The sequence below is a fragment of the Engraulis encrasicolus genome, chromosome 17 (assembly GCF_034702125.1).
Source record: "Engraulis encrasicolus isolate BLACKSEA-1 chromosome 17, IST_EnEncr_1.0, whole genome shotgun sequence".
Classification (NCBI taxonomy): Eukaryota; Metazoa; Chordata; class Actinopteri; order Clupeiformes; family Engraulidae; genus Engraulis; species Engraulis encrasicolus.
Genome location: NC_085873.1, coordinates 9541707 through 9566757, shown reverse-complemented (window position 1 = coordinate 9566757; position 25051 = coordinate 9541707). Strand labels below are relative to the sequence as shown.

The following is a 25051-nucleotide window of genomic DNA, read 5'->3' as shown; positions in this document are numbered from 1 at the left end:
TCTATGGGAATACTGAACAATTAATTATTCATAAATGATATACCATTTGAAAGTGTGTTTTCTCTACTTTAATATGAAAGTAACTTGTAATTGACACTTTTCATGTCTTTTCAAGTTATTTGACATTATTTAAAATATGACCAAAATGTCAATTTTTCCTCAGAATTCTTGGTAGAATTCCGGCCTATTCAAAAAAAATTCTGGTAGCTAGAGGGTTAAGTTGTGATAGGCCACCGCTCATCTGTTTAGAAGGTGCAGGATTCAGTAAACATTTCTGTGTAAAAAGAAGACAATCCACACACTTCAGCTGCCTGATGAAGGTCTAAGGACCGAAAGTTTGCAAGTCAAGTAAAGCTTCTTTGCACAAAAATAAACCTGAAGTGTGCGGATTGTCTTCTTTTTATGGTTAAATCCGTGAAAAAATGGGCGTTACTCGTCCTAGAAAGGCTGGGACACTTCACTTTGAGAAATACCGAATATCAGCAGTGAGATATGGTCTGGAGACCGCATACTGAGTTTGCTTTCTAGGTCTTTGCTTTCTAGCATAAGCCGCCTTTGACGGTAGAAGTAATTCTACGTAGATGTGGGGCAAAAAACTAGTTTGCGTCCATTCCTTGTGTTATCCAACTCAATTCAATTCAGTTCGGCATGACCTGACCCCATGTCACTGTAGATGCAGTGATTGGATTATGGAGTCGGACTATGGTTCAAACATACAGCAGATGGAGGATGGGGGTGCCCGGGGACATACACAACACAATGTCCCTATCAGAGGTGTCAGAACTAAAAATATAAGTAAAATCATGGTGTAAGTACGGCACTATCACATGCTATTACAGAGCTGTTACACCATTTACTCCATTGTACCCAATGAGGTAGACTTTGTTGTTACTGAAAAACACTAAAAAGAACCCACCACAAATTTAATCCAGGCAGCACAGAGTCAGTTGATCATTAGACAAGTACACAGGAGAACCTGTTAGTTACTCAGAAGTAGGGCTGCACAATTAATCGAAAATAATCGAAAATCGTGAAATCGAAGTTGCGATTTCAATCGTGATTTAATCGTGGCAATAGTGACCTACCTTTTGAGAGCGTCATTGAAACCTGAACATACTGACAGGCTGGTGTTTCTGGCCAGAAATCTGTCCACCTAATTTTCATGCTATTGCCTTTACATAATTATTGCAATTCATCTTATTTTGTACATCCCGTATATAATTCATTCCTGGTTATATTTCATCTTGTTATAATTTTCCAAAAAATCTGCAAAAAATCAATAATCGTGATTAATAATCGTGATTACGATTTTGACCAAAATAATCGTGATTATGATTTTTTCCATAATCGTTCAGGCCTTCTCAGAAGTTACCTGTGTTGGAAGGAAACTGTGTATCTGGTTTATACTTTTACTTTTGACAGGTCGGGTCTCCATCGCCCATCATGTGTTTACGAGGCACAGTTGTTGCATTGGGGTCGTTTCTGTGCCATGGAAAATCCTCAACTATGTTTTGTTCTCAATCATTTCCAAAGTTAAAACTTCCTGGAACGAGTAGATGATAAACACATTTAACTAGGGCAGCTCGATTATGGAAAAAAAAAATATTATCAAGATTATTTGGATACAAATCATGATTATTCATCTCGATGATTCTAGGATAAACAACTGAATTTAGTTCAGAATGTTATTTAAAAACACAAAATGAAATACCATACCAAGGATGAATTACATAAGGGATGAACAAAAAAAAAGCAACACCAGCAACACCAGCCTGTCAACATGTTCTGGCTTCGAGGACGCCTGAAAAGCAGGTCACTATAGCCCACTGTGCAAACACCATTAAATCACAATTTTCCTCTTTTTTAAACGTTACAGCCAAAATCGTGGTTTTCCATTCATTTTTGATCAGTTATTTAATTTAACCATCATGATTATGGTTAGGCTAATATAAACTTTCCAAATGCAATCAGAATAGGAACAGGGCAGAAGCATACATATGAGAAAGGTTTGCGCTCACAAACACACACACACACACACACACACACACACACACACACACACACACACACACACACACAGGATGACACAAATAGACAGACAGATACCCAGCTCGACACAGGACACAGACTGACAGAAAGACACAGTAGACCGAAATAATGAGATCAGCGTTCTGAAAAACCTAAGTTACTATAGTGACAGAGAGCGATTGAGCAAAAGAGAGAGAGAGAGAGCAAGAGCAAGAGAGAGAGCGAGAGCGAGAGAGAGAGAGAGAGAGAGAGAGAGAGAGAGAGAGAGAGAGAGAGAGAGAGAGAGAGAGAGAGAGAGAAACAATGGCTGGGAATAAATGAGTAGGACTCAGAAAGAGGGGCTTCAGTGTCAATTGGAAATAGGTCATGAGACTTCAGCTGTGTGTGTGTGTGTGTGTGTGTGTGTGTGTGTGTGTGTGTGTGTGTGTGTGTGTGTGTGTGTGTGTGTGTGTGTGTGTACGTCCGTGCGTGTGTATGTGCACATGTGAGTTTGAGAGAGACACAGTGCATGTCAATGCCTTTCTTACATATAGACATTGAGAAAGATTACCACTGCTAAATTAATTCTGCCTCACCGCACCCTCAAGTACAATGCTGGGTCAGCTTAGCTTGCATGAGGACACATATCTGCTGTTGTGTGTCAAGACGAACCATAGCTTCATGCTAAGGACCAGGGCCGCTGATAGCTATGACTGGGCCCAAGACAAAGTCATATGAAAGGGCCCCCCTGCCCAGTGGATGCAATGTAATGGCTTCCCATTCATGCCACCCCCCTCCCCCCCACTGGGCCAAGGACAACTGACCCCTTTGTCCCCTCCTGCCAGCTTCATGCACATGACAGACACCTTATGTGAATGCAGGCCTATTAGGATGACAGATAGCATATGGGAATTCAGTACATTAGACTATTTTCACACGCTAAGCTGCATGGCCAGTTTTAGCTGTGTTTCCCATGCACAGAGCATTCTGTGGTGTGGCACCACAGAATAAATAGCGAGCACCACAAATTGGCCAACATGCATGTCAGTGGGGGTGGTTCATGCATTCTATTACTACATGCTCTGTCCCAATGTGACTTTCCAAACACCACATACTGGTTCTTGATCTATGGGAAGCACTGCTCAGAGGCAACTAGTGCAGGGTCTGCACGTCGCCTACAGGGTGTGACAACCACATCACTATCACTACATTCAATGCACAAGCGTTGCATTACAATAGATTACGTTGAGCAGACACAAAGCAACTTAGAAGTTTTTAACGTAACTGAGCACAAATATTGCGCCATTTTGTGAAAGACTGTTATGCCAACTCACAAGTGCCTTATAATGTGCACTGTTACAGCTCCAACCCCCCGCAGTGGGATACTTCACTACTGGTTGAAAAAACCTAACTACCATGGTACTACACTACTAGGACATGACATAGAGTGTTTTGGCTATTGTTATTCTGGTAACAACAAGAGTATATGTGTCTTAACAAAACAAAAAAAATGAATACGAATATGAAAAGCCAAGTGCAACCAGGAAAAGACAAGTGCAAACCTACAGGGGAGAACAGTAAGTCTGGTAACCAAAAGCTTTGTTTCACCTGGTTATGAAGTAGGCCTATATGGTAGGCCTACTGAGGGTGGGAAAGGGGATTGACGTGCAGCCGAGCCTCTGCAGCCGGGACAACTCGACACAAAGGCGGCAGGCCAGAGGGGGAGTCCCGGACCAGGTGTCCCATTTGAGAGAGCCGCTCCACACACACACACACACACACACACACACACACACACACACACACACACACACACACACACACACACACACACACACACGGGACCCAAGCTAAGCTACTTTGCATGGAGAACGTAGCATTGAAGTCGCGACGTGGACTTTGATGTTTGACGTTTGTAAAGGCAAAGTCGCTCCATCTATGGTAGCCTACCGGGTGTTTTGTTTTCACTTTGCGCAGCGCTTCTGAGGTGAGAAGGGTGATGTCATTTTTAGGTGTCTGTATCCCTCGCGCAGGCTCGGGGCACTTCTCTTTTTCACAGCATCTGTGTCGGTGACATTTCGCGGTTTTGGCTCCAATTATATAACCAACACACAGAATGTGGCCGCAATCCCCCCCTTTCCAGGGATGGGTTTTATAAAGAAAAAGCCCTGGCCACTGGCTTGCTTGCGTAATGGTCCCAGACAAGGCCTTTGTGGTATAGACAAAATACTGGATAAGGAGGTTTTTTTAATGAAATGCGCATATGCAAACTTCACACCCAAACACAGGCGAGGTGATGTGGGAAAGACACACCCAGAGACTGGCCTCGGCGTCACTCGGGGTCGGTTTGGTCTGCACGAAATTCAAACTTCAGAACTTTACTCTCCGTCTCCAGATAGAATACCCAGACGGACCGTTGAGGTTCTGCTTGGTATTTCTATTTATATGCCTCTTTTCGTTGTAGCTTATTCGTGTAGTCACCTTGCTGAATGCAGCCTTAACCCAGAGGAGGCCCCTTGGTTAAATGACTTGACGTGGAGAGCTAGTTTCATTTCTGCAGCGCAAGTTCCATGGAATTGGGTTACGGGCTTGCGTGGTCAGCCCCCGGTCAGGGGAACCCAGTTCACATGTGGAATCGATTGAAAACTCCATCAGTGACTATGATCTAGCTACAGCACGGCAGGACAGTAATCGGTTTCAGTCTGAAGCGTAGGCTACTCTGACGCGGGGCATAGGCTAGCTATTGGCCATCAGGCTACCCATGAGAAACTGTTTACACGTCAAATAGATATTGATTACCCCCTCAAGACTTGGGAAGAAGATGGATTGATTTTCAATCCAATTCGTTTTCACACGACACGTTTTTTTAGCATCATTACGCATAGGCTACTTTACGCTCACAAACAGAACCATATTTTTCCATGAATAGGGGCTTTCACTTTTTTGGCTACACATCAGTTTGTAAACATGGAGTAACACCAGAAAGTACAAGACAACTATCATGTATCCATAGACAACAACAGCCTTAAAACTCGACCAGAATCCAAATAGCGTATTATAGGCGCATATAAAAAGTCGTTTCTTACTGGCCTAGAGTTACAAAGTTTCACACAAGTCAGTTAGCAACCACCCATGGCGGCAAGGTAGCCGAGGATAGGCTTACTACTCGAGGTTCAGGTGTCTGTTTCAGTGGACTTTAATGCATAGACACTCCGTAAGATGCAATACAAACATTTTGAGAAACCACCCAGAAACTATTTTGAATACCAATAGTACTTTCGTAACTGTGGGGTGATGCGTAATAGGCTAGGATTGGTGTGTAACAACGTAACAAACGTAGAACTACACCACCAAGGGAATAGTGTCTCTGCTACCCTTACTACTAGCTTATTACTTGAACCAAGGCATTGTCCATAGTCCAACTGAAGTTTTGACACATCAATCAAATGACTAACATCACTCTTCTTTCACATATTCTTACCAGAATGGTCCATTGCTCCTCCACCGTTTACGACGAGAGTCGAATACAGGTGTGGATGAGTCTTCTCGAGGGCCAAACAGAAGTCCTGAAAGTGGTCTCGCTCCTTGCTCAACAGCATCTTGAGTAGAAGATCAACTTTTTCCGAGCTGGTCGAGCAGTTGTTTTCCAACTCGAACCGCTCCACCTGGGTTAGTGTACCTGACTGGGCCAAACACTCCACGAACCTCTCGACATCTGTAATGGACTCCAGCAAGTTTTGGTGGTACTGATCTAGCAACTCTTTGTGTTTCGGCTCCATTTCTGCTAGCGAAGTTCGGCGCTTGATCCGCCAGCAAAGCAGATAAAATTCTCAAAACGCAATGGTTGAGAGAAAAAGTAGTTCCGAATGGTCACTTCAAAGAAAGTGGCGTTGGCAACATTGTTTCGAACAACCGGACTAAGTTGCTTTTCATCTCAAATTGAAGGAGACACAAGTAGCCATATTTGTTGCATAAAGCTGTTGACTTCACTAAGAAACTGAAATCCATTAATCCAGCGTCAGAAAGTCCAACCATTCGCATACCTTCGGAGAGAAACGTCTCGAAGTTCGTTTACAATGCATTCTTCTCGGTTTTGTTGTTCGGAAGACGTTATTTGCACTCCTTTAACTACTCCAAAGTATCGTAACACTTCAACTGCTTTCCCTCAACACAGCCAGCTCCGCCATGACTCGGCGCCGCGGCTCAGCAGCTAGTTCTACAACCTACTGTCAATCAAAACTTGTACGATGACCATGTAAAGTAAAAATGGGCGGGGCTTCCGACCAAAATACCTGATTGATACTTGGATTGTTTTGGGATTCAAAGTTTGCAACAGCATCGGTATACACATGAATTTAGAAAATGAGACTGAGCCCTCTGATATTTTGTGTCGATTCAAACGAATTCAGCACAGATGACTGGAAATACACGTGCGTAAAAAGGCTGCTACAACACATGCTGGTGATGAAACACTACAGTTATGGCCAATAGCCTAATCATTAATCTTAGGGGCTAGGGTTGGCATCAGGAAACACTACGCACTTCTGAGTCAATTGCGCTACTTGCAGATTTTCACTGAAAGGGGGAAAACATTGCTACCACGTTTAAATGCCATGCAGATATGATTGGCTTGCAAAGCAAACTCAACGAGGCAGGCAAAAGCGCATTCCTGTATTCCCACCACAATTTATATCTACCATGAAAACCGGACTAACCTGAGAGATGCCGAGACAGCTCTTTTTTATATCCTGTCTAGCCCTCGGCGGGGGCATCAGCGCAGCACAGAAAGCTTTCTTCTGCTCCATATACCCCATCACAGCAGCCTATCCACCACATGGAGTCCCACTGGAGGCGCACTCGGCATCTGCTCCCCCGCAATATCTTCTGCGATGGGTCGATTAAGATATGTGACAGGTAGTGCGATATAAATTATGATGGACCTGGTTATATAAGGGTGGTTTACTTGTTATTTAATTGTATGCTTGAGCCCTGTAGGCTAAAACGACTCAATGGATAGTGGTGCCATAGGGTGTGTAGGACCACATCTGTAAACAATCATGAAACAAGACAAGAGCAAATGGACCATGTCACATTGGCTATGTGTATAATTGCATTTGCGTAGGTCTACAATGTAGGCTATGTAATGTTTACTATAACATGGTGGGCATTGATCAGATTATTGTTGGACATGCACGGAGAGAAAAGATTGTTTTCTGGAGATAAGTTTAACATTCTATAGCCATATCCCTAATCTATAAAGCCATAATAGCCAATATACCCAGCACACGTGCAATTTGACTCATTTGCATGTTGCAAAGCTCTTCTGACCTATCATCATTTGTAGGGGTGCTACTTTAAAGGTGTAGGATGGTGGCCAGAGTAGGTATTGCAACTATGCTGCTCACTGAAACTGTGCTGCCTGTTGCCAAATGTAATCTTTTCGAGAATATTTACTGATAATAAACTGATATTTATTAGTTTGACTAAAGTATAGTAAGTTTTGCAGCTAAAAATGAATATGAATGGAAATTCAAATTATGGAGACCATGGAGAAGATTCCCCTTTTCATCCATAAAAAGTGCAATTTTTCCAGTCACAATGAATACCGGTAGGGCCTACTTAGAATTTGATGGCGGTGGTAAGTATTCATGGAAAAGTTGACATTTCTGAATGGAGTTCTGAAAATAAGTTACTAAAATATTGCACAGTGCACCTGTAAGTTGTGATGCCCCTAAAAGTGAACATTTCGAGATCCTTGTTATGTCCAAAATATGCTTACAGCCTGTTAACGTAGCCCCAACCCAAACCCTGGCACTGTGGGGCACACTACAGACTTCAATGACAAGGGTCAGGGGTTCCTATCCTACTTGACCAGTTGGCATATTGGATGACAGCCTCACTCGGCCCCCTGTTGGCGAGATCTGAGAAAGACTACTAGCAGTGGTGTAGCCTACTTTTTATGGTGGGTATACTGTATATTTGAGCATTTTTTGAAGTGGGTATAGGCTACTGTATATATTTGTGCTATTCAAAACAATGGATCAATCAATTTTAAGTGGGTATACTGAAATCCCTGAAATGTATAAGTGGGTATACTCCGTATACCCGCGTTCTACGTAGACTACACCACTGACTACTAGCACCAATCAAAATCTAACCCTTACCATAATCCCCAATCCAGACGCTGATTGAAGCTCAACTCGACAGGTAGGCCATCCTACAATATATCCATTCTGTTCTTTAATTATGTTGTTTCCTTTTTAAAATCTGATCAGAGTATCATTCAGTGTCCACTACAAATCTTTTCCTTAGTAGGCTGTAATACTGTATTTCAAGAGCAGCCAGGTGGTCTGAAATTTGGCACACAGGTAATTTCTCGATGGACTAACAGGCCTCAGGGGCAAATGCTGATGGGTTTATTGTACTTTCTAAGAGACTGGTCCACAATTTAGAGGAGGACATGCAACAATGCCAACCCTGGCCTTTATTTGGTTTGTTGTACTCAGATCAGTCCTAAATGCAGTAGAGTGAACTGTCTTTAAACCCATAATACTGACTTCAGTAACAGTTTGGGGATCAAGGCTAGGCAATATTCTCAGATTACCATCAAACTCGAAAAAATAAAATAATAATAATAATAATGAAAATAATAATAATAATAACAATAAAATAAAACCATGAGCCAGCTAGCAACCCTAAAACAAATTACTTGTAGATGTGATGACAAACTAATCCATAATCATAATCCATAATCATCCACAATCACAATGGATGATCAGCAGTGATCCAGTCTGAAGACAATAGATTACTTTTATCCATTTATCATGGATATGTGGCACGGCTTACTGATTTCCCCCGACACAGAAATGTCACCAAAGGGCACGTGCATATCACAAGATTACAGAAAGCTACATGCAGGAAGGTTGATTGCTTTGGTCTGAACACACATGTGAAATGTGTCTTATATTCTGTCCATCACACTTCTATTTTTGAACTGCCAGTGCAATAAATATATAGTATTCCATGCTTAATATCGCAGTAATACATTTTGCCTGGCTATGCCTTCTGTTCTTTATGACAGTAAACCAAATGCACATAGACAAATGGAATGTTACAGTATGTATTAAGAAGTCTTTTCCAAAACACAATAGGCCTACAAGCAATTTCTTTAATCTTTTTTCAAAATCTGATTTTAAGACACCTATAGGGCAAATGGAACTGGGCAGAATTTTATCTGACTTCCCCATCAAATTCAAAAAGCACACACTGAATATACTGATGAATGAGAAATACAATAGCAATAAAAAATATTATTATTTTTAATATTCTTGAAAATGGGTGTATTGTGATTTGGAAAAGATTCCATCTTTGTTGTAAATGGAGGTGAAGTAGAGGGTTGTCACACCCACATACTACCAGCAGGTACCTTGAGGTGCTAAAAGACTGTCTGATGTTGGGAATGATGTGGGGAACAGCATTCAAGATAGTGGCAAAGGCATCACCATCTGTCAAGCCTGGAGCAGACTTCCTGGAGATGCTCTCTCTCTCTCTCTCTCTCTCTCTCTCTCTCTCTCTCTCTCTCTCTCTCTCTCTCTCTCTCTCTCTCTCTCTCTCTCTCTCTCTCTCTCTCTCTCTCTCTCTCTCTCTCTCTCTTTCTCTATCTGACTTTCTCTCACTCTCTCTCTCTTGTGTATTTTTAGTCAGGCTAGGGCTACTGTCATGACACCTTGACATGGGGGCCGCTAAGGGGGGAAAAGTGGTACAGATTCTAAGGGCCCAAGCACTGAGAGGGGCCCTTAAGGGGGCCCAAGCACTGAGAGGGGCCCTTAAGGGGGCCCAAAATTTGAATCTTTCATGGGGCCCATCATTTCTGGCAGCGCCCCTGCACCTTGAGATGCTTTGTGACACACACACACACACACACACACACACACACACACACACACACACACACACACACACACACACACACACACACACACACACACACACGCACGCACACACACACGCACACACACACACAGCCTTCAACACCTCTGTCAAATAAACACACAGGCACATGCACACACATGCCGCCATGCACACCCACCCACAAACACATTGTTAACATTAGAAATTCATGTTGTGTGCAAGACACAGTGACCGATGTACAATACTGTACATATGCTGTATATGTTTCATGTGTGTGTGTTTGGCTTTTTCATTTTCCTCAGCAGAAGTCCTGTCTGCAGACTGGGAGGTTACGTTACATTAATAATCCAGGCCAAGGAGGAAATGGAAATATTGGCTTTGAAGTGCAAATCAGGATTGGAAATGAAGTGAGGTTTCAGGAGTCTGCTTCTGTGTGTGTGTGTGTGTGTGTGTGTGTGTGTGTGTGTGTGTGTGTGTGTGTGTGTGTGTGTGTGTGTGTGTGTGTGTGTGTGTGTGTGTGTGTGTGTGTGTCAGGCTGCCTGCAAATGGGTGACAGTGCTGAGATGCTACTGTATGAGTTGCTAATTACACAGACATTACAATGAATTAGGTCGCATTTCCATATCTTCCTCTTCTTCTTCCTCTTCTTCTGAGAATAGTGCAGCGTTTGAGAACAATACTGTAGTGGTAATAGGCCTAATAATAATAATAATAATAAATTAATGATGATGATGATGATGATGATAATGATGTTTATTACAGTATCACACCACAGTACTTTTCTCAAAAGCTGCACAGCTTCATTTCAGTAACAGCACAATGTATTTAGAGGCATCGTTTGGAAAGGCTTATGTAAATTCCTTTCAAGATGCGTTTGTAGAATCCAAGTTGTTGTTATGCATGCATGCATGATTTCAGCCATTCCGCTTGGAAATTTGCCCACTATCCTAAAATGACACGGCAAAGCAAGACCCTTTTTTTCTCCTGCAGGTTATTTTTAGATTTTCATCATAGGTCACCATCTCAGCAAGGTCAGCTTGGCTCTTGTGAATTCCTTCATTTTGGCTGCTTTATCAATTCTGTTTTGTAATTAGGGCATTTTTCTTTAAACTATTTTTCTCTCTCTCCCAGAGAAATAAGCAATTCTTTAAAATAAAATAAAAACCTTCTTGTACAGACTATAGTCTATATATTTTATAGTCTATATAAACTTAAAGAAAGATGTTGTTTGTAGCTATTTAGATGTACTGAGTAAATAAATCAAATGTGCAAATCAGTTTACCCTGATGGAACAACAAATATACAGTAAAATGCACAACATACTGCATTTTGGTCATATCGGCCGATTGAAGGAAAATAAAACACGTAGGAAATCTGATTTCATTTGGTTGCTGTGAAAGATAGGCTGCAGAGTTCACTGCTGGGTAGTCATGGCTGGATTGGCCATATGGTATATAGGGTTTTGCCCAGTGGACTGTTGATTATTTTGGTCCTGGTCGTCCTCTCAATGGTATCAATCCTCATGCCACTACAGCAGGCCTCTTAATAATGAGATAAGTACAGCTTTTTCCCAGTTTCGGTTAAAATAGCTCATATTACATGACTAAAATTTGGTCATGAGCTTCATTGTCTCTCTCAATGCCTGGTGGACCAGTCTTGGCTGAAAATGCCTGGCCTGATTGTCCTAGCCTGATTATCATCGACTTTCAAATCTCTTCAAGACTTGAGTTGTAGCAACACTGAAGGTGTCGCGTCACTAGGAGGGCACGGCCTGGCTATGATTGTCCATGTCCTGAGGGCAGGTGTGATTAGCAGACCATTGCATATGAGGTCAAAAAGTGCTCTCAGAAATAGTTAGATATAAATAAAGCTTTTTTCCTGTTTCGGTTTAAATAGCACATATTACATGACTAAAATTTGGTCATGAGCTTCATTGTCTCTCTCAATGCCTGGTGGACCAGTCTTGGCTGAAAATGCCTGATTGTTCAGCCCTGAGGGCAGGTGTGATTAGTAGACCATGGCATATGAAGTCAAAAAGTGGAATGAGTCGGCAAAATGAACAAGCTGGCAATGATCCATTATATATCATTCTCTTTCCACTGCAAAATTCAAGACTTCTGATATTTTTTTAATATATTCAGATGAAAGAAGGAACTTTTTGCTAGTCTCTTTACTGTCATTCACATATACTTATATGACATTCACATGTTATTATTATACTTATTACATATTCATTAGAAATTAATAGTTTTCACAGTGTTCAGTGCTTTGTTTACTTTTTTTTAAGCTCATCTTATTCATTAAAACTGATTTAAAAATAATGGCTTCGTCCACAGTTAAAAAGATGAATGCAAGGGCAGAATAATGTCACAAAGGAAATCACTTCCATAAGTGAAACTCAAATTTACAGTACATCTGTCATTCAAAGGCTAAAAGTATGCATCAACTGTCAAAGTCTCACTATCACAGCTTCACAGAATGCAGGCTGGTGAAAAATAATAATAAAACCATGGAAAAGAGTATGAGCAGTCTGATGGTGGTGTGGCAACTTGAACATGCCTGCCCTCTGCTGGGCAAAAAAAGTACAACCGCTTACATGATGTCTTAAAACAGGGGTGCAAACTCAAAAGCCAAATTCAAAATCTAGAACGAAGTCGTGGGCCGAACTCTGTATTTATATATATATATTTTTTAAATGACTAAAATGGCATACACTTAATTAAATTAAATTTCACACACATACTTTTCCCACCATATATGGCAGTTAAAATGGGCCTGTACACATGTATTACCTATGAGTATGAGCTGTTTCATTGGCCTGGGCCATTGAAGTGCCATTTGCCCAGTCTTAATGAATAAATGGAATTTGAAGCTTGTGGTAAGTATTCATAAAAAGATAACAATTGTGAATGGGCATAATGAATTCTGGAAAGAAACTAGTGAAATTATTACACACTGTAGGCCCTAGGGAAGGACACAGGCGCCAGCATTTGATACAAACATGATCATGTCTGCTGTTGTATGCCAATTAAGATTTTCTTACAGCAAGTTAGTCAGTCCAGATCTCGCTAATGTGGCTTACAGACCACAGACTATGGAAGCTGTCAAGAGACTCATTCTTTACTTATTCATGACTCGTTTAGGCATGGGGTGACTCATGAAGTAGGCTGGCTATCGTGACTTCAAAGAGTTGCGAGCATTTGCTCTGGACTATTCGGGTTGTCAGGGAGATGCAAAGGGCGTGTCTTGCTCAAGTTCATGTGAAGGTAGAGCTGGCGTCCCTGCCTTTGTCTTTCTTGGGAAGTTTTGATTAGTACGTAATTCCAAAACAGTGATGCAGTAGGAAGAAAAAGGAGTTGTGGATGCTATCAATGAAATTGTATTGAAAGCTGAAAATAAAGAGAAGCCAAAACAAAAGTGGGTCAAGAAAGAATTTTTGAATTTTGGAACATTGATGATGGGCTAGACCCAAAATCTCCCATTGTCATTGTGACACAGCACTCCACAGCACACAAGTGCACACTGCACACAACAAAATTGCCTTTATGTCTCACCCGTGCAAGGGGGTAACCCCCAATGGCGCCCAAAAGGGAGCAGTGCGGCGGGACGATACCATGCTCAGGGTACCGTCATGGAGGAGGATGGGGGAGAGCACTGCTAAATTACTCCACCCACCAACCTTGCGGATTGGGAGTCGAACTGCCAACCTTTTGGCCACAAGTCTGACGCCCTAACCGCTTACCCACGACTGCCCTATGCCCTATGTCCTATGCCCTTCGCATGAATCTGGTACCCTCACTGAGGGTGGTTAGACTCCATGTTGTCTTTCAGATCGTAACGATTGTGCAAAGCAGTATGGGATTTCCCAGGCACAGGTAGGAAATCTGCTGAGGTGCAATCAACAAAAGTGGGCGGGCCCAAGCTACTCATAAGGGGGATGAATTCACTGGAAAATGTTGCCTAGTGCAGCTTTAAAATGCTTTATTGGTGCTGCTCATGGCTCGTGGCCCATGGCTCCGTGGTGCAGCAGGTGTCTCAGCAGGCAGACGTCCCTGTGCTCATCAGTCCTGCCCTCCACAAAGCTTCAGGAGAAGTGCCCTGTAGTCACCTGAGGTGTTACTCTACACACACACACACACACACACACACACACACACACACACACACACACACACACACACAGAGAAACACAGATAAATCCTTTGTTAGTAGCTTGTAAGTCGCTTTGTATAGAAGCGTTTGCCAAATGTAAGTCACTTTGTATAAAAGCGTTTGCCAAATGTAAATGTAATGTCATTTTATGTAAAAGTACAGTGGGTCTCTTTGAATATTGAGGTTGTGGAATGATGATCCAGGATAAATCTATGGTGGTTTCACAGTGAGTTTATGAATGGCCTCATTTGGAGGGTGTTTATGAATGGTAACCCTGACAACTTTATCATCACTTACTGGGTGTTTATAAATGGTAACCATGGCAACTGTAGCATCACTTCCAGAATATTTATGAATGGTAACCATGCCAAATGTAGTACCATTTTGTGTTCTTTAATGGTAACCATGGCAACTGTAGCATCACTTACGCAGATGGCATCGAAGAGGGACTTCCCATAGAGGCGCTTGTACTCCTGCCGGATGTCCAACATGTCCACCTCTGAGCGCGTCACCATGATGCGGATCAGCATGTTGTCCTTCGTCCCCACCCCCTGCAGCATCAGGACCATGGGCTGGTTCAGTTACACTGCAAAGATCTTTTCCGAGACAGTGTACTATATATCCAATTTTATTGTCTTTCCCTGCTACTATAGTTGATTCCATGTTTAAATGAATTATGGAAATATCAAATAACATTAACCCCTTAAGACACGGCATTATAAATGAGCTGTTACCAGAATGGCAATGACCAAGTCGTAATGTATTACTAAAGGCCCCCTTGCACTGTCCTAGTAGTGTAGTACTATAGTAGTTAACTTTCAATGCCTATCACATCGTGCCACAGGAGGTACGGCGTGCATGAAGGGGCTACCCCACTTCCAATTTTGTTGACTTATAAAATTGTTTACTTACTGTCAAAAATCTATGTAACAAGTATTAGCACAGAAGATTAAAATTGTGTTTGACCAGACCCCAATGTGCAGTTACACTAAACATAAAGACAATTGCTACGTTTACATGAGACATTTAATTCAGAATGAACTTACATTCATTCTGAATAAAGCTGAATTCCGCTTTGAAACCGTCATGTAAACACTTCACAATTCGGAATTAAATGAAAGATCAAAGTAAACTCGACAGAACTATTTAATTCGGAATTATTCATTTGGAATTAAAAACGTCATGTAAACATAGCCATTGACAATAATCACTCACAGAGAGATACCCCCACACACTCACACACACTAAAAACACACACTCATTGTACGGTAAAAACGAATAGGCCTACTCATACACTCTATCACACACACACACACATGACTGCATGCAGTGTTGCATGCACACACACCTCCAACTCACCCCCAGAGCTTTGTGCAGACCCTCAGCAAAGAAAACTGAACTTTTCTTGATGCACTTCACTGCAAAGTCAAAACACAAAGGGCACAGATTAACCTAGAAGTTCCCAAACGTTTGTATATTTCCTTACATTATTTGTTATTTTAACACACTATTTAAGGCTATTTGCTAATATGCTATTTGCTAATATTTGCTGAATTTTAATTTCAGATTCAGAGGAAAATAAATATGCTTACTAGCCATATAAGTATACACAAGAGTACAACCAGTACAAACCAATTTATGGAATTATGGAAAGTATTAGCCGCATGTTTTCCTTGTGTGTGTGTGTTGGTCTGTGTAGTGTTTGTGCGTGTGCGCCAGGGACCCATACAGGTGAAATGAGGGAAGTGAAGAGAGGCGAAATTCAGTGTTCCATTCTGACAGCTCAACTGACAGTCATCAGGTCGTTGCGGCGAATGAAATGGAATGAAACAGCTATGTTGCCGATTTGATTTTTGCTTAGCTTCACTCGGGCAGCCGAAGTTCGCTGTGTGTGTGTGTGTGTGTGTGTGTGTGTGTGTGTGTGTGTGTGTGTGTGTGTGTGTGTGTGTGTGTGTGTGTGTGTGTGTGTGTGTGTGTGTGTGTGTGTGTGTGTGTGTGTGTGTGTGTTGGGGATTTCGCTAGGGTGTGTGTGTGTTGGGGATTTCGCTAGGGTGTGTGTGTGTGCGCGCACGCGCATGTGTTGTACACGTAGATGGGGGGTGGGTGGTGTTTGGGATATAAACTAGAGCACCACGCCACCTGAGCCCCGTAGACAGAAATAATGGATGGATGGATAGACAGACCCAAACAGGACCAGGCGGCTGAAGAGGAGATAGAGAGAGAGAGAGAGAAGATGAGAATAGAAGAAACCTGCAGAAGCCTAGATAGGCAGCAGGGCTCCAAATTAACAGCCACCAACCGACCAAATGTTAGTGACCATTCAGTTTGGCTGGTAGAAAAGAAAACTTACTAGCCACTTAAACCCAATAGTGAGTGTGTGTTTGGCTAGTAAGATTAACATCTACTAGCCATTTTGTCTGGTGATGAAAAAAAATATAATTTAGGTCCCTGAGAGGCAGATCAAAACAGAACCTGGCAGTAGAGGAGAATAGAGACAGGAGAGAGAGAGAGAGAGAGAGAGAGAGAGAGAGAGAGAGAGAGAGAGAGAGAGAGAGAGAGAGAGAGAGAGAGAGAGAGAGAGAGAGAGAGAGTGTGTGTGTGTGCATACGTGGGCGTGCATGTGTGTGTGTGTGCGCGTACGTGCGTGCCTGTGTGTGGTGTGTGTGTTCTTACCCACTGCTAGCATGCCCTCTCTCAGGTTTCCAGACATCTCATTGCAGATACTCTGCTCAATTGGAATCCCACACATCTGCTGATACTCATGAAACACTGCAGAGAGAGAGAGAGAGAGAGAGAGAGAGAGAGAGAGAGAGAGAGAGAGAGAGAGAGAGAGAGAGAGAGAGAGAGAGAGAGAGAGAGAGAGAGAGAGAGAGAGAGAGAGGGAGAGAGAGAGAGAGAGAGAGAGAGGGGGAGAGAGATCAGAACCATATTTATAATGCATGTTTGCCCCAGACAAAAGTAAATTAATGATATAACACCACAAGCACTTGATATTACATAGGAGGTGATAAAACATTTACGCCATTATACCTAATGAGATGAATAGGCTGTGTAGTGTTAAAAACACTAAAAACCTAACAAGGACCCACCACAAACTTGATCCAACCAGCTGTAGAGGCAGCTGATCGTATGACAAGTATAGAGGTCTACTGGTTACTCTGGAAAGAAACTGTGTTTCTTTTTTTTTTTTACTTGTACTTTTACCTAGGGGTGTGTTTCTCGAACGTGTAGTAGTTAGCTGGTTAGCAACTTGGGGAAAATTGCATTGCAAACAAATTAAGTTAGCAACTAAAGTTTCGAGAAATGCACCCCTGGTTTGCACACAATTTACCCTGCAGTGTACAAAGCTTACCGGCCTTCAGGTGAGCAGTGCTGCGGGCACACAGGATGGCATTGAACTGGGATTCATCAGCTCCAAACCTGTCTTCCCCAGCCTCGTACAGTTTCTAGGCAGCACAAAAGTAAATACTGTGTAAAGCTGGTTAACACAGTTTGTTAAACTGTAGAGATATGGGGAATGGCTTACCTGGGCATCCAGTTTAACCTCTGATTCATCCGGTTGGTCTTTTTCGGCACGGTTACCCTTGACACAAGAAGGAAGAAAAGTACACATGGTACATCTCAGCAACCGCATTAAGGTTTTTATTGTGTATGCATGTATGTAGCTTGCATAGCAAAGTGTTTGTGCATGGACATAGGAGTGGTGGTTTTTAAAGGTGTATAATTGGACAAGGAGCACCACACTGCATTGCATTACAAAATTACACTACAGTTAGCAGGTCATTTAAAAAAGGGCAAAAAATTATTAACAATTATTTTAGGTACAAGCGGATTCCGAAAAAGTTGGGACACTTTGTATGTTGAGAATAAAATAAAAATGCTTGCATTTTCAAAACATCCAATATGTTAATAAGGTAGAGCATTATGTGCAGACAACATATCCGTTGTTAAAGTCAAGCAGAATTATTGTTTTAAGGAAATTATGTTATAATTTAAAATTTGACCCATGCAACAAATCTCAAAAAAGTTGGGACAGGGCCAAAACATGTTGTAATAGTTGGATAATTCTAAAAATAACACAAGGAAGAATATTTTAAAAGGAACTGTATTGACTGCCAACATGAATGCACAAATAAAATACCCTCACAGAGAGGCTGTGGCACTCAGAAGCGAAGATTTGAGGAGCTAATTACTCATCTATTACACAGGAAGATTGAATTATCCAAATTGCAGGCATATAAGGCCTATTTCCGTAATATAGAGTTCTGTGTAATCATTACATGAGTTATGAGATCATGGCATACTCGTCGTCAATAAGCAAACTATGACACTCCAACAATGACAGCTCTCGAAAAAATGACCATAAACACAACACTTGATTAATGCACATGATGCAGACATTAAACAGTGTTGCATGCGGAAAAGCTCATTCTAGATGGACCTAGGAGACATGTGAAACTGTCCTCTGATTACAGAATGGAAAATATTTCATCCTTTTTTAAAATCTTGGAGTCATGCACCCTCCAGGTTGTATAGAAAATGAATACTTAACCTTGGTTTAGTGGTCAGTCTGAAAGAGAGCATATATGATGGTAAGGGGGTGCAGAGGTGCCTTGGTTATGGTCCTCTTACTCATGTAGAGCATTAGAATGAATACTGAATGATATATATATACTTTAAATAGCATACATAGCTACCAAGGCATTATATTTTGGAGCACCTCCTTTAGATATTGCCCCATAACGGTGGCAAATTTCAATCTCTTCTATGTTCCAACAGTGTGGTTCCATCATAAGAGTAAACAGGTCACAAAATTGTTTTCTTGCAGTCAGGATATGCCACATATTAAGCATAACAAAAAGGTAAACAAGTTGAAGAACACACCTATCAGTTGAGCTGCTGAAAGCACGTCTCGCACATCAAAATATAAAATTTTTGAATAAAATTATGCTATCAGTCAAAGTATTTAACTGTTCAGTCTCATCCCTTGTGTTGTATTTAGTCTTATCCAATATAAAAAACATTTTATTGACCCTGTCCCAACTTTTTGGGGATTTGTTGCAAGGGTGACATTTTAAATGACCACATAATTACCTCAAAACAATAATTCTGTTTGATTTTAACAACTGATATGCTATCTGTATATGATGTTCTGCCTTATTAACATATTGAATGTTTTGAAAATGCTACAATTTTCATTTTATTCATAAAATACAAAGTGTCCCAACTTTTTTGGAATCCGCTTTGTACAAGGTACCATCCCTGGAGCAATGTATGGTTAGCTGCTTTGCTCAAAGGCACTTTATCAATGGATGAGGGTAAAGGAGTATAAGTTAACGCCCACCTGTGAAACTCCCCCTGTCTTTGTGACACAGCACAGCACACAATGCTCACTGCATAAAATGAAATTGCATTTCATGCCTCACCTGTGCAGGGGTGGGGCCCCACACGGCGCAAGGGGGCACGGCAGCAGAGCGGTACCATGCACAGGGTACCTCAGTCATGGAGGCAGATGGGGCGAGCACTGGTTAATTACTCCCCCCACCAAACTGGTAGCCTGGCTCTCACGCAGACCCTTCGTGCTTCATGCTTCGTGCATCTTCGTTAAACTTTGTGAGCTCGCACGAAAAACATCCATCTGCGTGAGAACCAGGTTACCAAACTGGTGGGTCTGGAAGTGAACCAGAAACTCTTGGGCCACAAGCCTGACAACCTAACCGCTTACCCATGACTGCCCATAAGAGAATATCCCTGTTACTATTAGTGTGGGATTCAAACTCAGGTCATTCCTGTACCTGAGCGAGGGAGATGAGGAGCCTTCGGAAGTGTCCAGAGGTTTCGTTTTCAATTGCTTTGTCCAGGGGAATCTCAAATGCTGGCAGGGAATAAAAAGTATTGCAAAACTGACATTTTCATTGAAGCAGTATAGCAAACTCAGAGGTAAAGTGAGCACATGACGAATTTGAACACATAACACCATGGTTACACTGATGATATTTGTTTTTTTTATCGGTTTACATATTCAGATTCCATTTACATAAGACACAGGATGTGGATTATCACTGTGACAGATGCATTTTAGAAAACTGTGGTTTTAATTTGTTTTTTTCTTTTGGGTGCTAGAACTCTGTTTTGTGTAAACAAAAGACCCAAATAGATGTGTTAACAAAAAATATCCATATACATGTAAACAGTACAGACATAGAAATCACTCACCTGCTTTGAAGATCTTGTTAATCTCCTGAATCTCTGCATTGGTGCGAGACGAAAGGATCTCAATCAGGCAGACTTCATCAGTAGTCAGTCCCTATTCAAATAATGAATAATGAATAATCAATAATTAATAATTACATAGCCTCTTGTTGCAGATGAGATGGGCCAATCGCAGGCTTATTCTTTTTTTGCTTGAAGACACTCAACTACATCATAATAACATTGATAGAATTTGAAAATAAACCCACAACATGCTTAAATGCATTATCTTTTTAGAAACTCAGTGGTTAAATTCTCCAGTCATGGGCTCTGTAACATCTCTGTCAACACTAAAAACTAAACTCATTGCAGACTCCCCTGTGTGTGTGTGTGTGTGTGTGTGTGTGTGTGTGTGTGTGTGTGTGTGTGTGTGTGTGTGTGTGTGTGTGTGTGTGTGTGTGTGTGTGTGTGTGTGTGTGTGTGTGTGTGTGTGTGTGTGTGTGTGTGTTTACCCTAATGGCATCTCGGATCTCGAATGCATCCAACTCGGCCTGGGGTTTCAGCATGGCCAGTACCAGTAGCTCCAGGTTTCCACTGATCTCAGCCTTCAGGTCTTTAATTAGGTCCTTTCATTCAACCAACACAAACAAAGAGTGTATTATAGGGCCAGAAAAGTAAACGTAAAAGTAAACTTCTCTCTATTCTTTCTATTTGACTTAGTTTTCTTTTTCACTGTATATATAGTCATAAACTTTTTTTTTTTTTAAGATATTTTTATGGGCTTTTTGGGCCTTTATTTCGGATAGGACAGTGAAGGTGTGACAGGAATTGAGTGTGGAGAGAGATGGGGTGGGGTTGGGAAATGACCCCGGCCGGACTCGAACCGGGGTCCCTATGGGCATGCAAGCCCAAGTGTTGGTAAATGTTGGTAAATACGCCCAGGGGCATTTAGTGAAAGCAGGCTTTAGTTAGATCAGTGGTTTCCCCCACCCCGCAGAGCCATGGAGCCCCCTGTTGATAAACACTGCATTAGATGGAGTCAGACTGCTTACTTTTCCAAAGCTGGTTTTGTAACCTGCTACCAGTGGCACCCTCTGCTTGCTAGTGCGACTTCCCAGAAGCTCGATGATGGCACACTCGTCAGTACCTGTTAGAAAAAAAAGCATATTGAAATAGCAACTGGCGCATAGCGAAGAGGGACTTTGTTTATATTACTAGACATATGTTATATGTGCTATAATTGCTTGTTCATTTGAAACTTAAGTCCACAAAGATTTTTCTTATGAAATCACCACAATTACTTTATCACTATTTTTTTTAAAGACTTTTGACGAGAATGGTGTTTAATAAATCAAGCTATGAAATATTCAAATTGATTTACCAAACCCCTTCATGGCTGTCCTCAGAACTTCAACATCTTTCAATGGATCTGCTCCAGGGAAATCCTTGATGGAGCCTCGGTATCCTCTCTGTTCAGTCACAAAATACCATGCATGTTTATTATAACAGAATCAAGCTTTTCTATACAAATTTTGTCCAGATATCGACTATTATTCAAATTCATTTTGCACAGAGCAGTTGTATAGAAGCCATAAATTACTTACTTTTCTAGACTTCTGTGGTGGATTTAAACCAGGGAACCTCTCTTTTAAAAACACATCCTCCCATCCATCCATCCATCCATCCATCCATCCACTTACATCTATGGGTGGTACCACAGGAACCAGAGGAGGAACCGTGGTTTTTAAAGATCATTCATTCATTCATTCATTCATTCATTCATTCATTCATTCATTCATTCATTCATTCATTCATTCATTCATTCATTCATTCATTCATTCATCCATCCATCCTTTCACACATCCACTTACATCTACTGTATGGGTGGTGCCAGGGGAGGAAACACAGTTTTTAAAGACCATTCATTCATTCATTCATCTACGTATGTATGCACCCATCCATCCATCCTTTCATCCACCCACTTACGTCTATGGGTGGTGCCACTGGCATAGAGGAGCCAGAGGGGGCACTGTTGTACTCTGGCATCGGCTGAGGCTGAGGCTGAGGTGGAGCGGGAGGGGGCCCAGCTGCTGGTGGTTGAGGCTGAGGGGGAAAACACACCATGATGATTGACAGACAGATCAGACAGGCAGGCAGACAGACAGACAGACAGACAGGCAAGCAGGCAGGTAGGCACGGACACATCTATACAGACAGACAGACATGCAGGCTGACAAGCAGGCGCACAGACAGAGAGACAGACAGACAGACAGACAGACTGACAGACCGTAAAGCAGACAGCCAGATAGGCAGGCAGAAAGAGAGATTGGCCAGCAGGGAGGCAGGCAGACAGATAGATGGAGAGACAGACAGATCAGGTACTCACTGCTGCTTGTCCTGGTGGCCCCCAACCACCTGCAAAGCACACACACACACACACACACACACACACACACACACACACACACACACACACACACACACACACACACACACACACACACACACACACACACACACACAAATTTCCATTTGCAACAACCAGGAAAACAACAACAACCAAACAACAACCAAACAACCAATTGCTTCATAACAATGAAATACACATTCTGGAATAGCCCAGTCAAAGCTCTGACAAAAAACATTTGAGATGATATGGCATGAAGTGAAGAAAGCTATTCACTCCAGACATCCCAGAAACCTTGCTGAAGAAGCGCAGTTTTCTAAAGAAGAGAGAGACAAGATGCATCCAGATTGTTTTGTTAATCTGATCTGCAACTACAGGAAATATCTGGTTGAGGTTATTGCGACTACCTTAGGGTTAAAACCTATTGAATGCAAGGTTGTACTTACTTATGCCTCGCTGTCCTGTGAATGTTTACATCTTATGGCAAATGAAAATATGAAAACTTGTAAATGTTTGGATTGAATTAGTTAAAGCAGACTCTGGTTGTTCCTTCTTGTGATTTCCGGGAAGATCAGACCATGTTTTACGACCAATTTTGACAGAAATGTAAGAAATTTCAAAGTGTGTACAAACTTTTTCCTGGGACTATAAGTCAACTAAGGAATCTTAGTCCTGCTCCTACGCTACCTGGAGGTGGCTGAGGTCCAGGGGGAGGTGCGTAGCCCCCAGCAGGAGGTGGAGGGTATCTGCCGTGAGGTGGAGGCTGTGGAGAAGGATAACTCCCAGGCTGGCCAGGGTAGCCACCTTGCTGTGGAGGATAGCCTCCAGCCTGGGGTGGGTAGGTGCCTGGTTGTGGTTGTAGGTAGGGACCATGCTGGGGTGGGTAGCCCCCATGTGGTTGTGGATATGGCCCTTGCTGGGGTGGGGGTGGGTAGCCCCCTGGTTGGGGTGTTGGGTAGGGCCCTTGCTGGGGTGCTGGGTATGGGCCTTGCTGGGGTGCTGGGTATGGGCCTTGTTGGGTTGGTTGTAGGTATGGGCCTTGTTGGGCTGGGTAACCGCCTTGTTGGGGTGGTGATGGGTAGGGCCCCTGCTGGTAAGGCCCTTGCTGGGGTGGTGGTGGGTAGGACCCCTGCTGGTAGGGCCCTTGCTGGGGTGGTGGTTGTGGGTACCCTTGCTGGGTTGGTGGTTGTGGGCACCCTTGCTGGGGTGGGTATCCAGGGTAACTCATGGTGGAGATTCTATCAAAATAAGAATACAGAATAGAATAGAATAGAATAGAATAGAATAGAATAGAATAGAATAGAATAGAATAGAATAGAATAATGTACTGAGCAGTTTAATCATTTGAAGGAGGGAAAGCACAATTCAAAATGTGTATATAAAGTAATGCCATAATTCAGGACTTTTGGGATGGTTTATTGAGTTAGTAGTTTTGGATTCCTTGGCGTTTACGCCAGTGATGATCTATGTTAGCTACTCTCATCAAATAAAATTCCATCAGATTTTTAATTTTTTTTATCTTACTATTCTGTAAATTACATCATGCATTTATGTATGTAATGCACTATACAAACGAAATAGCCTTGCCTTACCTTAAATGAAACTACAGTATATCGACAAATAAAATCTGATTCTGAATGATCATTCTGGAACCTAAATATAACTCGAGGTGCAAAAACAGGATATAGGCTACTGTATGCTACTGATATGTCGGTTACCCAAGAATAAATTACCCGCCAGAGTGGCTAGTGAGGCTAAAATTGTTACTAGCCACGGCCAAGTTTTACCCATTTCTGGCGGGTTGACAGGCGCCAATGCCAAGCCCTCATCACATCTGCGGTAACAACAGTTTTCATTACTACGCGGGGAAACTACAAAGTGTAAAATAGTTTTCTTGAAGTTTTCTTTCTTTTACCAAAAGCCCGAGTATTTCACCTACCGTCTGGAGGCAAGGGGATCTGAGAGAGACGCACGTTAGATGCGAAAGAAACTCCCTCTGACCACGAGTCAAGCCAAGGGGCTTCGACTTCTGTCAACAGGTGAAGTTATCAGCATTCTTTCATTATTGCGCACATAATGCGTTGTGTTGATTGTGACATCACACATTACCCTATCCCACTGTTACTTCGTTCAAAAGTCTCGGCGTCTGAAATGTGGTTATCCTGCCCACATTACGCACGGCGCATTACGCATTGGGTTAAGTGATTTCGCACTGGTCGGCATGTCTGTTACACGATCCTAGGAACAGGAAAGACTCTTTCTCGTAATCCTTTCTGATTGTGAATTGATACATTTTATAGGAGTGCTAGTGTGAAGTGAATAAAGACAAATAAAGTGAATAAAGATGCTACACCAACATCGCGGTGTATTATTTACAAAAAG

The 25051-nt window shown here is 42.1% G+C and overlaps 2 protein-coding genes across 3 annotated transcripts in view; both read right to left on the bottom strand.

The window, feature by feature from the left end:
- LOC134467794 (disks large homolog 5-like) overlaps nucleotides 1-6211 on the bottom strand; it is a 104766-nt gene extending 98555 nt beyond the window's left edge. Inside the window, exon 1 of the mRNA XM_063221729.1 lies at nucleotides 5489-6211. Within this exon, the coding sequence (XP_063077799.1) occupies nucleotides 5489-5786 (298 nt within the window). The 5' untranslated portion in view covers nucleotides 5787-6211. The remainder of the gene's footprint in view (nucleotides 1-5488) is intronic.
- A 7678-nt stretch (nucleotides 6212-13889) lies between these two features.
- Nucleotides 13890-24721, bottom strand: LOC134467225 (annexin A11-like). Of its 2 annotated transcripts, XM_063221138.1 has the most exons (15): nucleotides 24609-24720; nucleotides 23357-23907; nucleotides 22649-22677; nucleotides 22249-22365; nucleotides 21644-21731; nucleotides 21315-21409; nucleotides 20775-20888; nucleotides 20287-20377; nucleotides 19866-19945; nucleotides 17597-17653; nucleotides 17423-17516; nucleotides 16744-16839; nucleotides 15430-15488; nucleotides 14499-14621; nucleotides 13890-14039 (listed from the first exon to the last, which is right to left on the bottom strand). In XM_063221138.1, exons 2-15 carry the CDS (start codon nucleotides 23895-23897, stop codon nucleotides 13980-13982), a joined length of 1644 nt encoding a protein of 547 aa, XP_063077208.1. In that variant the 5' UTR covers nucleotides 23898-23907; nucleotides 24609-24720; the 3' UTR covers nucleotides 13890-13979. The 2 variants fall into 2 exon arrangements, with proteins under 2 accessions (XP_063077208.1, XP_063077209.1); XM_063221139.1 differs by lacking the exon at nucleotides 13890-14039 and having other exon boundaries at nucleotides 14567-14666; nucleotides 24609-24721.
- Between the last annotated feature and the right edge of the window lie 330 nt (nucleotides 24722-25051).

Bases quoted from the DNA above. Each gene is read 5' to 3' on its own strand.
- LOC134467225 (XM_063221138.1), bottom strand. From the start codon at position 23,897: ATGAGTTACCCTGGATACCCACCCCAGCAAGGGTGCCCACAACCACCA. The intron at 20,378-20,774 runs GTAAACACACAC...TTATTTGAATAG, and splicing joins AGATCCGAGATGCCATTAGG to GGACTGACTACTGATGAAGT. The intron at 15,489-16,743 runs GTAAGAACACAC...TTGACTTTGCAG, and splicing joins AGAGGGCATGCTAGCAGTGG to TGAAGTGCATCAAGAAAAGT.